The 17,827-nt window shown below is 33.3% G+C and overlaps 1 protein-coding gene and 1 long non-coding RNA gene across 2 annotated transcripts in view; one reads left to right on the top strand and one right to left on the bottom strand.

Annotated features, from left to right (window-relative positions):
- LOC143255273 (uncharacterized) overlaps positions 1 to 12,326 on the bottom strand; it is a 99,803-nt gene extending 87,477 nt beyond the window's left edge. The window contains exon 1 of the mRNA XM_076510694.1: positions 11,868 to 12,326. Coding sequence (XP_076366809.1) covers positions 11,868 to 11,961 — 94 coding nt within the window. The 5' untranslated portion in view covers positions 11,962 to 12,326. The remainder of the gene's footprint in view (positions 1 to 11,867) is intronic.
- A 48-nt stretch (positions 12,327 to 12,374) lies between these two features.
- LOC143255274 (uncharacterized) lies at positions 12,375 to 15,427 on the top strand. The gene is made up of 3 exons (XR_013030495.1): positions 12,375 to 12,504; positions 13,317 to 13,428; positions 15,298 to 15,427. It is a non-coding gene; the product is annotated as an uncharacterized LOC143255274 (long non-coding RNA).
- Positions 15,428 to 17,827: the final 2,400 nt, after the last annotated feature.

Raw genomic sequence — 17,827 nt, 5'->3', positions numbered from 1 at the left:
TTTTTCCCTTTCTCCCGTTTCTTCTTATTACTATTTTGTTGTGTACTGATTTGAGTCAACTTGTGATTACTGTTTATATTTGTGAGTCACTAAAGTAAATATAGACCCTTGTCATGCTACATGTAACAGAGATTTATTAACTATAACCCCTTTTTTTACCGCATGTAATATAGCAGAATTTTAGTAACTATAACCACTTAATATGCTGCATCTAACATAGTTGAGTTTTAGTAACTATGGATCCCAGCCCGGCATAGCCACGTGGTTAAGGCACTCGACTCGTAATCTGAGGGTTGAGGGTTCGAATTCCCGTCACACCAAATATGCTCGCTCTATCAACCGTGGGGCGTTATAATGTGACGGTCAGTCCCACTATTCGTTGGTAAAAGAGTCGCCCAAGAGTTGGAGGTGGGTGGTGATGACTAGCTGCCTTCACTCTAAATTAGGGACGGCTAGCACAGATAGCCCTAGAGTAGCTCTGCGTGAAATTCAAAACGAACCAAACCAAACTTTAGACTCTTGTTATATTATATGTAGTATTGTAAAGTTTTATCTTTAATCGACTATTCCTATTTATTTATAGAACAGTCTATTGAAACTAACATTCTGTTATGCCTGCAGTGCTTAAAAATAACCTTGATATTCCACGTAACAAAAGTCTCGTCTATAAACTATTCTTCAGTTCACCCACATTTCACAACTATAATACTATCGGATTTCCTGGTTTATGGTTTGAAAATACAGCACCAATTGCTTGTTCACGAAGACCCAACTGGCACAACGGTATTTTGACACCCGTAGTGTCAACACAAATATCCCATTGTGCAACAATGTGCTTAATTTTAACCGTATAAACTTATCCAAGATAATATAACTCAAAATTTAATGTTTCCAGAAGATTATCAAGTGACTGGCGAACATTTTCTGCTGAACCATTTTCCAATATAACAAATTCAATTTACGTTTCATTTATGAAAGAAAATATTATTACTGTTTTCTTTTAAAGCCTATCATATCACTAAAATAAATTTTAAAACTTACTGACATTTAGGCACAAACGTTCTTTTGAAGAAATATTCATTTCCTTCTTTAAGTGTACGTATTTGCAACGCTAGAATTAGAGGTTCGATAGCCTTAGTGTAGCTTTGCGCGAAATTCAGAACAAACAAAGAAACAAATCATCTTTATAAATGTCACACACATTCAAATAGGTGTTACACATTCCTTACTTAAGAACTATATTTTATTTTTTGAGTGTATTTTTTGGTTTTTTCTTATAGCAAAGCCACATCGGCCTATCTGCTCAACCCACCGAGGGGAATCGAACACCTGGTTTTAGGGTTGTAAATCCGGAGACATACCGCTGTACTAGCGTGTGGTTACTCGTTTTGAAACTCAAATTAAAATTTGATTATAATAAATATGTTTATTATAAACTAGGTACCCTTGTGCGTCAAATATTTTAATATTTTCCTCAAGAGAACTACTGTCTGTTCTGCAGAGTCCATATTATGTCTGAAGATGGTAATATTTAAGTATATTTAAACAGATCTTGAAAATTAAAAACTCTTTGGTTTTTAAATGTTCACTGTTGAATAGTTGCGGCCATTTGTGGATTGATTGTTTGGAATTAAGTACAAAGCTCTACATTTGGTTATCTGTGCTTTGTCCACCATGGATATCAAAACCTGGGTTTAGCGGAATTAGTCTATTGGGGAGGGGGCCTTATTTGTGGAACACTCATTTTTAGGACATATCAACGAGTAAGTAATAATAAATGTGTCTCAGTTTATGCGAAAAGAACGTAGAGTATCTGAAAGAAGGATATGTATTTAGTGGTAGTGAAAATTCACTGTACACAAGTGTTTGATAAGTGTATCTCAATAATTGCGACGTGAATTTAGGGATATAAAACTGAATAAATTTAACTATTCTCCCTTCAGCAGCTATCAGTTTAATAACGTATTTTTGTTTTAGTTTGTTTTGGAATTTCGCGCAAAACTACACGAAGGCCATCTACGCTAGCCGTCCCTAATTTAGCAGTGTGAGACTAGAGGGAAGGCAACTAGTCACCACCACTAACTCTTGGGCTATTCTTTTACCAACGAATAGTGGGGATTGAGCTTATTATTATAACGCTCCCACGCCTGAATGGGCGAGCATGTTTAGTGTGACGGGGATTCGAACCCGCAATCCTCAGATTACGAGTCAAGTGCCTTAACCACTTGACCGTGTCGAGCCTTGATCGTTTAGAATTTGGAACTGAGTAAAAAGCTACACAATGGGCTATCTGTGCTGCGACCACCACGGGTATCGAAACCCAGTTTCTAGCGGTGTTAGTTCTCAGACATACTGCTGTGCTACTGGGGGGGCGTTATACAAGGGATGTTTACAGTTTATTGTGAAGATATAGGAGATTAATGACTATGATTGTATGCTATAAATCTGCAACCATGTTTCTATAGCAGAAGGCTTATGAACAATACACTGATTTTTAGGTATAGACCACCCCTCCCCCTTAAATGCTTTCGAAAGTTCACTAATCGTGTGTAGATAATAGCTTTTAAGGTTTATTTGAATATGATGTAGAATTCCATTTGTACTCATAGCCGGTGGTGGCGTATTTTGTTTTTTCCTTACTGGAATAACATTTTTCATTACCTTGCCGATATTGTACAACACCATAGATATCGATATTGTTAAATAATATAGATAAGAATAAGAAATTTAAATTGACTGGTATTATAGAAGATTATAGAAGATGAAGAAAGTTGATCAAACGGGAAATTAGGACATCGAAAAGGATGTATGGAAAAATCGTGCTGAAAACATAAAAATTAACGGTGAGGAATTTTCAAAATACATTAGAGGTAAGCAACATTTTAGGACGGGGATAGTACCCTTGAGTGATGATAAAGGAAGGTTTATAGCTGGTTATTATGAAATGGCTAGGTTATTAAATTATGCTTTTTATTTAGGTTTTACTAGTGAAGATTTAAACTGAACAAGTGATAGATGAAAACAAAGTTCAAAATGACAGTTGCATGAACTCTGATCTTGTTAAAATAAAATTATAAAGTTTAAAGAATTATAGGGTTCTTGGCCCGGATAATATTTTTCAGAGGGTTCTAAAGGAGGACATAGATAAAGGAATAATCAATAAATTACTTAAATTTGCAAATGACATTAAAGTCTTGGATGTTGCCAGTTGTGAAAAGAATGCTACTGCCTTACAAAATAATTTAGATCATTTAGTTAGTGGGCAAATATAACACTGATGGGTTTTAATTATAATAAATGCAGGATAATGTGTATCAGTTATCATAATTTGAGTTATAAGTATAATTTAGATGGGAATAACCTTAACAATGTCATGAAAGAAAAGGATCTTGGCATAATAGTTAATCAGTATCTAAAGACATCCAAGCAGTGTGCTGTTGCAAGTGGTAGGGCAAATAGGATTTTAGGTTGTACCTACAGAAATACTGAATAAAAGTATAAAAAAGATTATAATTTTATTTTATAAGTCGCCAGTTAGACTACATTCAGAGCATTGTGTTCAGTCTTGGGCTCCTTACCTTAGTAAGGACATTAAATTGTTGGAAAAGGTTCAGAGTAGGTTTAATAAGATGGCTCCTGGGATGGATAGGTAGTCATATGAGGAGAGATTACGATCCTTAAAATTTATATATGTAAGAACGGCTGGTTTGGGTTGAGAAAAATGTTTATGCAAAGGAGCAAACAACGTTTCGACATTCTTCGGTCATTGTCAGGTTCACAAAGAAAGAATCCTTAAAATTTGTTTTTCTAGAAAACAAAGAAGAATTAGAGAGGATCTGATTGATGTGTTTAAGATTTCAAAAGGATTTGATAATGTTGATGAATCAATAATTTTCATACTTAATAACGATAATTACAGAACTAAGGGACACAGATATAAATTTAGGTAAAGTAGAAGCCGTCTTCAGCTAAGACAATTTTATTTTTCAAACAAGATGGTTAGCCTATGGAATAGGTTGTTTCCGGATGTTGTAAACGTAGTAAGTTTGAGCGATTTCAAATGAAAGGTTGAGAGGTACATGAGTGATAAGGGCTGGCTTTAATTTTGTAAAATAGTTTTAGTTTGGCTTAGAGCATAGGACAGCCGAGATGGACCAACAGGCCCCTTGTTGTCCCTAAACATTATGTTATTATTGTTCAACACCACTGATATAGCTTTCCTTTTTTTCGGAAATTAAAAATTCGTATTTTCTGAAATTTCATGATAGCAGAATAGGATGATAAAGTTGGAAAGTTTGTTGTGCAAAGCATTCAGAAGGAGTTAGTTTCAGGAGCCGTTTACATTTCCTAATCACCTCAATTGAATTGCGACAAGCGGTTTAGGATTTTAAACTTAGTAGCCTTACGCTATTTTGGCCCCCCGCTAGTACAGCGGTATGTCTCCGGATTTACAACGCTAAAATCAGGTGTTCAATTTCACTCGGTGGGCTGAGCAGATAGCCCGATGTGGCTTTGCTATAAGAAAAACACACACATGCGCTAATTTGAATAAAGCCAAGTCAGACCGTTTAAAATATTCTATTCATATTACAACGACATACAAGAAAGTGCATAGAAAATTAGCCGCCAGAATTACGTTTTGTACAGATAACTTTATTTGTGAAAATAACTATGAACACTTCAAGTAGAATTAAAAGCCATAACGAATGAAAACACACTTACAGACTTCAGACAGGCTAAATACAAAAAAGTTAGTTTTAGTTCTGCTATCTTTATCTTCAACAACAGAGTTTAGTTGTGTCCTAAAAGTTAGATTGCATGGACTATGAATCCAAAAGTTCAAATTTTGCTCCCTGTTGGTGTGGTGTTTATATAAATGACGGTCAATTCCACTATTCAATAAGTAACCAAACATTTGTTGGTAGTTACAGTTGACTAGCTATCTTTGTTCAATAAGACAAAAGTAACCAAACATTTGTTGGTAGTTACAGTTGACTAGCTATCTTTGTTTTGTGATCTATCAGATCAAAATTTAAGCAGTGGTGGTTACGCGCAGATGTCCTTTGTATAACTTTTAAAACAAACAAATCTCTAAAAATGTTAGGCGGGAAGATTTGTCTGTCAAAAAGTGTTGAGTATTTCCTGTTTACTGATATATGTTGAGTTTATCAGAATCTAATAAAGTTTTGTTTAAATGTTTACTAGGATCTCTTATAAATTATTATTTTTATTCATATACATTTATATTCGTGCTGCAGTTAGATCATTGGAAGATATGCAAACAAATTTTATATAAAAGCACTTACAAGAACAGATGGTTTCATATAATCTGACTGATGAAAAGATCCCTGAATTCCTAAAAAAAAACTAAAAATCTAACCCAGTTATTCAAGGACTGAATCAAACATGTACATTAGCTTATCACGTACCATACACATTCACTTATAACAAGCTCAATGTTTACAAGTGGCTTAGTTATAATATTTCCTGCCGCAACGCAGTTGGACCAGTCAGAATAAAATTCAACAAAAACTTTAACCTCCAAAACATTTCTTCTCTTACAAAGCTACTTTTATTTCTGTGTTAAGTTTCTAACTACATAAATATTCATGTGCGAATCTATAACGTCTTTCTCTTGTCGCCCTCCGCTAGTACAGCGGTATGTCTCCGCATTTACAACGCTAAAATCAGCGGTTCGATTCCCCTCGGTGGGCTGAGCAGATAGCCTTTGTGGCTTTGCTAAAAGAAAACACACAAACACACACACTTTCTCTTGTCACTGTAAATATTTTTAGAGACTTAAAGCTCACTCATGTATTTGATCATAAATCAAAAGTAATCTTAAAACGAATATAACAGCAACGCGTAGCTTTACTATTAGAACTTTATGATTGGTTTCTAAGGTGAAGGAATTATATCCATCATCGCAGAAGTACAATTCTTCAGTGGAGACCTTGTGGTTATGGCTCTCGACAAGTAATCTGAGGGTCGCGGGTTCGAATTCTCGTCACACCAAACATGCTCGCCCTTTCAGTCGTGGGGGCGTTGTAATGTGACGGTCAATCCCACTATTCGTTGGTAAAAGAGAAGCCCAAGAGTTGGCGGTGGGTGGTGATGGCAAGCTGCCTTCTCTCTTGTCTTACACTGCAAAATTAGGTACGGCTAGCGCAGATAGTCCTAGTGTAGCTTTGCGCGAAATTCAAAACAAACAATCTTGTTGCCAAACATGATCGTCCTTTCTTCTACGAGGGCGTTGTAGTGTGACGATCAGTGCCCCTATTCATTCGTAGGGAGTATCCTAGAGTTGTCGGTGGATGGTGTTGACTAATTGCTTTATCTATAGTCTATCTTTCATAATTTGGGAGGACTATTGCAAAAAGCTCCCGAGTAGTTTTGCACAAAAATCTTACACATAAACAAGGAAACAAAATATTAATTGGAAAAATAATAAAAAGACAGACTTTTATACAGACATGATTGACGACTGTAAGAGAAAAGGATTTTTATCTTTAATTGTGGACGGCTAGCACAGATAACTCTCGAGTAGCTTTGTGCAAATTTCAAAAACAAACAAACATTCCTATAATCTCATAAACAAATCAGATTTGCGACATTAGAACTTCGTTTGTTTGTTTTTAAGCAAAGCTACATGAGACTAACTACTATGTCCACTTCGGAGAATCGATCTAGGGATTTTAGTGTCGTCCCAGTAGTGTAAGCAGAACAGATACGTCCACTTCACAATGTTTATTTTATATAAAGCCAATACCTTTATAATATCCTGGTATTCGATTATATAATATTTTAAGACAGGGAAACACAAGTTATTAAGATCATTTAATGTAGATTGCTTTGTGGTGGTTGTTTGCCTTTCTAGTTGAATCTATGTTATAAATTCAATCGTTCTATCTATCCCCTTGAGGATATTTTTATTTTGCTTTATTTTAATAGCCATTCCCCACAATTTCACTGGAGGAATTCAGCACACCCACTTGATCAGTTCGGTATGACAGTAGTATATATAGAACATGTTCTGCCGGATTAGAGACAACCAGAGTATTTAGCTCTCCATTCTTTGCCAAGCATTAACTCATCTCCACTCTAACTGGGCAATGACACATGCTGTTGTGTTTCTTCGAGAAATACTGATAGACTTAAAGAGGAAGAAGAAAAAACACACAACAGAGACGATTACATTTTGTGTTTGGGGGCATAGGTCGGCCATTACACTTGTAATTTTGTACAGACATGAGGATAAGCTGTTAGTTATATATGTACAAGATTACTACACAACACAAAAAATTACGTTTCACACTCAAGAGCTTCGAGTAAACTATTTTAAAAAATATTGCATCTGCGCTACAAATAAATAAATACTAGATTCCTATTATCTTAATCCTAGAGTCTCTAAGAGTTTTAATTAGTTCATATGTATATATGCATGTAAAAAAGAAGGATAAAAAATAGAAAACCGCAGGCTTATTAAACAGCGCTTGTCGATGGCTTGATTACGTCATATCTGTCACGTTATCGTATTGACATACGCTGGGCAACATTATGGTTGTTATTCCTGTCTTAGGTCCCGATGAAGGTTCCGTGGCTAAATATTTTCTCCATATTTGAACTGTTCTGGAAGAATATCGTTTCGCAAAAGGCTTACTGGATTGGCAACAAATAAGGTTGATCTCGCGAGAGTCCCCACATTTTCAGTTAAGCGTACTGTGATATGGCAAACATTTGGTAACAAAAAACAAATAAACTGTTGCACATAATTACATAGTTCAATCAGTTTTATACTAACAAATGTTACAACATAAAAACTGTAGTTGTTTACATTTATTTTAGTGTAGTGTATTATGATAGCGATCTAACGCTATATGAGTACAAAGTAATATGTATCGCATATAGCTGGATATCAATAACATATTTAAAATCTTAAGGTAAACCTTGATAAATGTTAAAATACAATAGTTATAAATAGCTTTACTAATCTATATATATATATATATATTTATTTAAGCGTTACTTTAATATATGTGCAATTAATCTATTCTAATAAAGTTCCCTGTTGGTACAGCGGTAAGTCTACGGGTTTACACCACTACAATCAACGGTTCGATTCCTCTACGTGGACTCCGCAGATAGCCCAATGTGGCTTTACTATAAGAAAACTCACATACACACAGTATCATAATAAATATAATGGTGAAAATTAATTAATAGTTCATTAAAAGGTGGCTAGCTTGATCAATACTCAATTTATACACTTATTGATTATTTTTATTTTAACATTACCTAATATTTAGTTCTCTGCTGGTACAGCGGTAAATCTACGGATTTACAACGTTAAAACAGCGGCTCGATCCCCATCGATGGACTCAACAGATAGCCCAGTGTGACTTTGCTATAAGAAAACCCAAACCTAATATTTAAAAACAGTTATATTAAAAGAACGTTTTTCGGTAAAAAATATTACAATTATTTACTTATAAATGTCACACTTTATCAACTAATAAACAAAATTTTTAAAAATTGTATAGTGAAACACTAATGTCAGAAGTTTTCATTTGTTGCAAATGTAGTAGTTTAAAGTTGGTACTGTTTATTTATAACTTTATTAGAGTGTATATGTGTTTTCTTATAGCAATGTCACATCAGGCTATTTGCTGTGTCTACTAAGGGGAATCGAACCCCTGATTTTAGCGTTGTAAATCCGTAGACTTATCGCTGCATTAGCGGGGTACAAGCTTATTAGAATAAGTTATATATCACAAGTCAAACAATTGAAAAAATGAATCACTTTTTATCAAACAAAATTTAAAAAATATATTTAGCTTATATCAGTTAAATAATTACAATTAATCGCTTAATATGTGTTTACAAAAAAAATCTTGGAAGAATTAATCAGTTATTATCAACAGGACTACTAGTTATTCATCCATCACGAGTTGATTATTATACTTAATCAAGTATTTTATATTAGTTTGGTAAACTATTCGTTCTTATTTCCTAGAGGATGACTTGAAATTATAACTTTTTACCGCAGCTACTACTTAGAATTAATATATTTTCTGTTGCATTTATGTTTTAATAATTAATTTAGTACTGTACACTTGCTAGAATTAGCAAACAAAATGCAAAAAAGTTAGTCTTTTACAAAGAAAGACCACAAAATATTATTGATTGCAATGAATGCTTAGATTTGGAAAGTCCCTTTTGTGTAACAACTCAAAAGAAACTGTCCTATTGAAAGTGCTAAGAGCACTTGAAACGACTGTTTTTCTTGCCTTTGTTAAGTGTTAGAGCCTTACAACTCAACCATCTGGGTGTCATATAACTGTCACAATACTATGCGCTCTTTTTTATACCCTAACAATATATGTTAAGATCGTTAAGACAGTGTGGATCCTGGCGTTGACAACATGTTGATGTGAATATCGTTTCCATATGTGTACTTTTTTTTAATGTGATAAAAAATGTTGTGAATAATGCAAAGTAAACAGTATTAATAATCCCATTTGTTGAATCTCAGTCTAACAAGAGCAACCCACGATGTAGTAGTCCAGTGTTGTAAAGCCCACAGTAAATTTCCATCACCGAAATTTAAAAATTCGAGTTTCAATACTGAAAACGTGGGCAACTCGTGAACATACTTCTTAAAAATATATTAGTACAAAATATTATTTTTATATTATCACTTTAATATGAAAATATTGAAAATAAAAACTCCTTGTTATGCAAAATTTTTCTGCTATCCATAAACATTAAAAAGAATAAATAGAAGGATACTTTTGAAAGTATGGTAGGTATATTTTTTAGGTATGCATACAGAATTTTTGTGATATTTTATGGCATTAGTACTTGAACTGTTGGTTGTTAAATAAACATGGCCCAAAACTGACTGCAAGACGTAATGGTTCACGAGGTTCAAGAGAATGAAATAATCGAGCTTTCTTAAAGTGATTTATGTAAAAGATGAGGATATTATAACTTATCGTAATTCTCGCACGATTTGCTTTTGTGATTCTTGTAGCGTTATTAAACTGGATTGATTAAATAACTAATTATCAAAGATAAACAGCTATTCGATGTCAAAAGCGTATCACAGCGCTTTCTATTCAGTTTCAATATGGTTGTATCCTCTGAATGCCATCTGGTGACTAGAATAACAAAAATGACTGCATCTACTTCAGAGGTCTACAGCTTTCGTGTGTGTCTTCTCATAATTCTAAGCCTAATATACATGTCGTGTAAATCATTAATATGGCTATATATTCTTTTCTACGAACATTTAATAATGAACTACGGTAGGAAGTACAAATTTGGTATTGGTATATTAAACCTTAAGTACAGGTGAACTACACGAAGAGATAAGATACCAGATCCATAGATCTCAAGTATAACTGTTTTATTAATTTTTGACCTGTCGACCATTTAAGAGGAGTGACCACAACAAGGGTTACATCTGACTGTGAACCAACTTGTTAAACTGACTATTCACACATTCCACAGCTTAGCATACAAACCACTAACCCAACTAGTACCATATTTCAAGATTGTTAAGTTTGAACAGGCGAAAAAACACATTATTAAAAAGAGAGAGAGAGAGAAAATATAAAATTTGTACAAAAACAATAATTATTAATTAACCGTCTAAAACAGATTTCACTTCTAGCTGAGTCAAAAAACATGTTTATCTCCAAAATTACAAAACACTTAAAATTATCTTTCTCCGCAATGCGGTTGTTGAGACAAAAGAATAACATTTTTTATTGTTAAAAATTAACGTGGAATTTCATAGATTTTTATTACAGGGGATTTCTATCATGTGGTATTTTTACGTAATTAACAAGAATACATTAAAAATTACTGAATTCGGAACAATGTTTTGTAAAAGTCACCCGAAGATCAGTTGTCAATTGTAACCGTAATGATATACTAGTCGTTAAATTTAGTTTTATTTTATTCGACATATACTATTTTCACGAGGACATCACAATGGTGATTGCAGACAATAAAGAAATCTGATAAATAATAAGGGTTAGTTTTCAGTTTACCTACTAACGCCTACTGGTCCGGCATGACCAAGCGTGTTAAAGCGTGCGACTCGTTATCTGATGGTCGCGGTTTCGCATCCCCGTCGCACCAAACATGCTCGCCTTTTCAGCCGTGGCGGCATTAGAATGTGACGGTCAATCCCACTGTTCGTTGATAAAAGAGTAGCCCAAGAGTTGGCGGTGGGTGGTGATTACTAGCTGCCTTCCCTCTAGTCTTACACTGCTAAATTAGGGACGGCTAGCACATATAACTCTAAGAAAACAGCCGAACTGAAAGTTTCCTCCAATTGTTTGCTTTCAAATTTCGCGCAAAACTACACGAGTGTTATCGCGCTAGTCGTCCCTAAGATAGCAGTGTAAGACTAGAGGAAAGGCAGCTAGCCATCAGCCCCCACCGCCAACTCTTGGACTACTCTTTTATCAACGAATAGCGGTATTGACCGTCACTTTATAATGCCCCCACGAAACAAACAAACAGAGATTAGGCGTAATGCAAAGCCGCAGCTGACGTATGTTTCATATAAAACTTACTACTATTACGACCAAACGTATACAATGCCAGAGTTACGTATTTTTTGTTGATTTTATGGTCTAGAAGTCTCTCTAAAGTTACTATTCACTCTTTTTATATACTTTATCTACAATTCATTGTGAAACACATTGTTCTTGAATTATTCTCTCGTTTTCTCTTTTTAAATTTGGAAAATATATTTTAAAAATATATTAATTTAGTGTTAAATTCTATAAGGGTGGTAGTAAAACGTGATGAAATTAACAGCAAGTTTAAATTATACATTGCTGTTTTCTTACCAATACCATCAGGTTCCGGGTAGTCCTGGGCAGTGACTAGGATGCACAAAAGAGTGATAAGCCAGAGACACCTAGTGGCTCTGTGGACCTCCATGGTCCTGAAACGTACAATAATCAACAATGTTTATCACTGTCACGACTTGATCATCAGCTTTCTCTCGATATCTTTATCTGGTAATTACGAAATGATATTAGTAATTCTTATGACACTGTTTTATCTCCCTTTCTCAGTAGGATGTATTTCGTTGGAGAAGACCGAGAGCTCCAACGACCGAGCGGAGCAGCTAATAACCCGTCCAGCTCCTGTTTGGAGAATGTTTAGTTGAAATGTGGTTTATGTATCGGACAAGCAGCTAATTGTGTTGATACTAACGACCGCCCACACACAAAAAAAATTCATAGACGGGATGTTCAGAGTAACACGATCAGTCCACATGGGCCAGTCCACTCTTCCTTCATGTCGGGTGTTGCTATCGTCACCTACAACAAGTTGCGACTCCCCCGCACCTTTCAATTACTTCAAGATGACTTAAGAATGTACAGTTCTTTCACTTTCTGTCTGAAATTAAGAGTTTTTGTTAACTTATGAGACTGTAAAAGTATAACATCAATCAATTACACTCAGTTTTAAGCGTAGGTGAGTAATCAGGAAGCTGCTGTTACAAAAATGAACATGTTATATCTATCAAAAGAAATATTTTAAAGATAGACTCTGTTGTAAGTGTACAAATTAATTAATCACTACTCAGCTATTCTTAAACTTCAATGGAAAGGACTAGTTAATAATACGCATGAGTTCTGACAAAAATGTTAATTCTTGGCTCCAAAAATGTTGTAGATGTCTCATTAGGTGTTTCAGAGAAGCAAAGAAAAGAAAAAAAGGTCTTAAAATTCTTTATTAACCGCCTTACTTTAATGTAAATAATTATCAGTTGCGGTGAAAGCTAAACTAAAGTCTTGATAAAAAGAAACTTACAAAATTTTAAAAAAGGGACACACTCATGAAAGAATATAATGATAATGTAAATTTAATGAAAAAACCATAATACATGAAAGTTCTCTCCTTATTTCAAGTGTAAACCACAAAGAGTCATCTGTAAAATATAGGGTCTATCACTTTCTATTATGAAAGTAAAGCAGGTTAAAAAGAATCAGAAATAAACACGTTTGTTTCGGAATAACAATATATGGACCTTGTTTTCAAATTCATTTTTGTTTAGAACGGTTTTCTGACTCTGTTTGTAGAGAACTGTATGAAATTCAGTGACTTAATGCGTGGAAATATTACAAATCAGAATGTAGGAAGACGAGATAGTAAAAACGTGAAATACGAGACAAAATAATATCTTTTTCTGGAGGCATCGTGTTCCAGAAGCGTAGCTAAAAATGTTTTATTACAAAGCTATGAAACTGGTATTTTTTATTGTAAACTAATACTATTTTATCTAGTTCCAGTAGATTTTTTCCATACATATCTTCTCGGAAGAAGGTTTCAGTACGGAAACCAAAACGTTCTTCTCTCGTCACCATGAAGTATCCACAGGCAGTTCTTGCTCACAAGGTTTCACTTTTGACTTATACTTACTGAAATATCCATTTATAGGAAAAAATTCACTTTACTTAATGAATCTTATTCTACCAAATGTTTAGTATTACATATACAGTGATTCACTTTACTTAATGAATCTTATTCTACCAAATGTTTAGTATTACATATACAGTGATTCACTTTACTTAATGAATCTTATTCTACCAAATGTTTAGTATTACATATACAGTGATTCACTTTACTTAATGAATCTTATTCTACCAAATGTTTAGTATTACATATACAGTGATTCACTTTACTTAATGAATCTTATTCTACCAAATGTTTAGTATTACATATACAGTGATTCACTTTACTTAATGAATCTTATTCTACCAAATGTTTAGTATTACATATACAGTGATTCACTTTACTTAATGAATCTTATTCTACCAAATGTTTAGTATTACATATACAGTGATTCATTATTCTTTACTTAATGAATCTTATTCTACCAAATGTTTAGTATTACATATACAGTGATTCACTTTACTTAATGAATCTTATTCTACCAAATGTTTAGTATTACATATACAGTGATTCACTTTACTTAATGAATCTTATTCTACCAAATGTTTAGTATTACATATACAGTGATTCACTTTACTTAATGAATCTTATTCTACCAAATGTTTAGTATTACATATACAGTGATTCACTTTACTTAATGAATCTTATTCTACCAAATGTTTAGTATTACATATACAGTGATTTATTATTCACTTTACTTAATGAATCTTATTCTACCAAATGTTTAGTATTACATATACAGTGATTCACTTTACTTAATGAATCTTATTCTACCAAATGTTTAGTATTACATATACAGTGATTTATTATTCACTTTACTTAATGAATCTTATTCTACCAAATGTTTAGTATTACATATACAGTGATTCACTTTACTTAATGAATCTTATTCTACCAAATGTTTAGTATTACATATACAGTGATTCACTTTACTTAATGAATCTTATTCTACCAAATGTTTAGTATTACATATACAGTGATTTATTATTCACTTTACTTAATGAATCTTATTCTACCAAATGTTTAGTATTACATATACAGTGATTCACTTTACTTAATGAATCTTATTCTACCAAATGTTTAGTATTACATATACAGTGATTCACTTTACTTAATGAATCTTATTCTACCAAATGTTTAGTATTACATATACAGTGATTCACTTTACTTAATGAATCTTATTCTACCAAATGTTTAGTATTACATATACAGTGATTCACTTTACTTAATGAATCTTATTCTACCAAATGTTTAGTATTACATATACAGTGATTCACTTTACTTAATGAATCTTATTCTACCAAATGTTTAGTATTACATATACAGTGATTTATTATTCACTTTACTTAATGAATCTTATTCTACCAAATGTTTAGTATTACATATACAGTGATTCACTTTACTTAATGAATCTTATTCTACCAAATGTTTAGTATTACATATACAGTGATTCACTTTACTTAATGAATCTTATTCTACCAAATGTTTAGTATTACATATACAGTGATTCACTTTACTTAATGAATCTTATTCTACCAAATGTTTAGTATTACATATACAGTGATTCACTTTACTTAATGAATCTTATTCTACCAAATGTTTAGTATTACATATACAGTGATTTATTATTCACTTTACTTAATGAATCTTATTCTACCAAATGTTTAGTATTACATATACAGTGATTTATTATTCACTTTACTTAATGAATCTTATTCTACCAAATGTTTAGTATTACATATACAGTGATTTATTAATTACCTAAGCTTTTTTTCTTGTTTTTTTGTTCTTGAATTTCACGCATCGCTACAGGAGAGCAATCTGCACTAGTCGTCCCTAATTTAGCAGTGTTAGACAAGAGGAAAGTCAACTAGTCATCACTACCCACCGCCAACTCTTGGGCTACTCTTTTATCAAGGAATAGTGTGATTGACCGCCAATTATAACATCCCCACGGTTGAAAGGACAAGCATATTTGGTATGACGGGAATTCGAACTCGAGACCCTTAGATTACGAATCGAGTGTCTTAACCACATGGCCATACACTAAGGAATAAAAAAAACTTACATAATCATATCTTATCTGTTTGGATCAGCAAGAAGGCTTAAAGTTAAAAATCAAGATAAATTTCACAAAGCAATGAGAAGTTACTGGTTTAATAAAACTGTAGCTAGCACAACGGAAGAAAGCAACAAAAATGATAATTTATTTCTTTATCATGTTCTAAGACTTGTGATACATACCTAAAACAACGTAATGAGATCTAATGAAATTACGAAAATGATTCGTGTGTTTTTAGTCACATATTTAGTTGTTTTTTTTAATCTAGTCACACTCTGATTTTTAGTACTTCATGACTTAAATAGAACGTTGAAGGACTGAGCCATAGTTCTAATTAAGTGAACACAATATGGACCATATGTATTATAATTATTAATATTTAAGTGCAAGATGAGCTAATATTAACGTGTTTTTAGTTCGCTATCAATGGACGATTATCTGTACTGACTAGTTTATTTTTCTTAGTAAATAAACTCAATGTGGAACATCTTTGGAAGTTTCTGTCTTGTTTTCTTTTTTAATTCAATTAATAAACTTTTACACGTCTTCCATCATTAGCTATAATCAATTTTATTTTGAGTTAAAATTCTGAGAACACTTTTGTAGAAATGGATAAGAGAGTATAGATACGAGATTTAACTTTCTCATGACTCCTTGAGTAGTTATGGCAGACTTTTGTTTTCAAAAAAAGCCCTAAAGATAAAAGTCCAAAAGGATGAACTCAGGGGATTCATTTATTTTACTCAAGACCAGGGTTATAAATAATAATGCTAATAATAACAATAAAACTTAACTTCAATAAGACGTACAAGCCTTGGGAAGATAACTTTTCAGTTTTGTTTTTATTTAAGATAATACACTTTATTGTAACACGAAACTAGACATTTTCAAAGTACTTTTTCTAACAGAACTTCTTAATATATTAACTGCGTACTTGGAATATTATTGGCTGTAAGCTTTTGGATGTCATTTTTAATTGGTTGAATATCAATGAATACATAGTGAAAGGATTCACAGATTTTTTATCACACAATGTGAGAATCAGTGGTTTGTATAATATAAAGCCAAAAGCGTCATACGCTAGAGCCCTCATTCTAGAGACTTTTGTTTACAGTTGCGAACTGAAAGTTTTCGTAACGTTAACTTGAAGGATGGGAAGAACACGATGAATGGCGTCCACAAATTTTTAACTTATTTTTTTCCCAAGTCAGTGTTTAAATTGGCAATTTGCCCTCGTGACCTGTTTATGTAAGATTTCAGTATCGAAATGAAAGCATAACTGGTATCAAATATTATTCCGTTCTCTCTCATGAACAAGCTAGTTAATTCTCTGTCTTCACAAACAAAAGTATTATATTGTCGTTTAATTATGGTTTCCCTTTGTTTGTTTTGAATTTCGCTAAAACCTACACGAGGGCTATCTGCGCTAGCAATCCCTAATTTACCAGTGTAAGACTAGAGGGAAGACAACTGGTCATCACCACCCACCGCCAACTCTTGGGCTACTCTTTTGCCAAGGAATAGTTGGATTGATCGTATCATTATAACACACCCACGGCTGAAAGTGCTAGCATATTTGGTGTGACGAAGATTCAAACCCGCAACCCTCGGATTATGAATCCAGTACCTGAACCACCTGGTCATGCCGGGCCTCGTTGTTATGCCAAATAATAAAAAACGTTATTCAGTTTTCTTTTTGATACATTTACTTTGAGGCACTTTGTATAACGTTTGTTTCACATATATATATTTTTACTTATTTGCGCTGCAACTGTATATATCTAACACTTTATTCATTTTACAATAATTCATTAAAAATGCTCATTTAACTTATAATGGCTTTACATTAAATTCATGTGTATTTATTGCTGTGTGAAGTACAAGGTAGAAAAAATTACTTGCAATGAGTTTTGGTTTGTTTTGAATTTCGCGCAAAGCTACTCGAGGGCTATCTGCGCTAGCCTTCTCTAATTTAGCAGTGTAAGACTAAATGGAAGGCAGCTAGTCATCACCACCCACTGCCAACTCTTGGGCTACTATTTTACCAACGAATAGGGAGATTGACTGTAACATTATAACGCCCCCACGGCTGAAAGGGAGAGCATGTTTAGTGTGACGAAGAATCGAATCCGCGACCCTCGGATTACGAGTGGAGCGCCTTAACCACCTGGCCATGTCGGCCCCTTGCAGTGAGAAATGTATATTACAACTGTAATACAAATAAATGAAGCCCATCTCTGTGGTTTAGTATTTTTTAGAACAAATTGCCCCTATGTTCTC

This window comes from Tachypleus tridentatus, chromosome 7, assembly GCF_004210375.1.
Source record: "Tachypleus tridentatus isolate NWPU-2018 chromosome 7, ASM421037v1, whole genome shotgun sequence".
NCBI classification, from domain to species: Eukaryota; Metazoa; Arthropoda; class Merostomata; order Xiphosura; family Limulidae; genus Tachypleus; species Tachypleus tridentatus.
The sequence above is the reverse complement of the archived record's forward strand: the minus strand, read 5'-3'. Positions and strand labels throughout refer to the sequence as shown.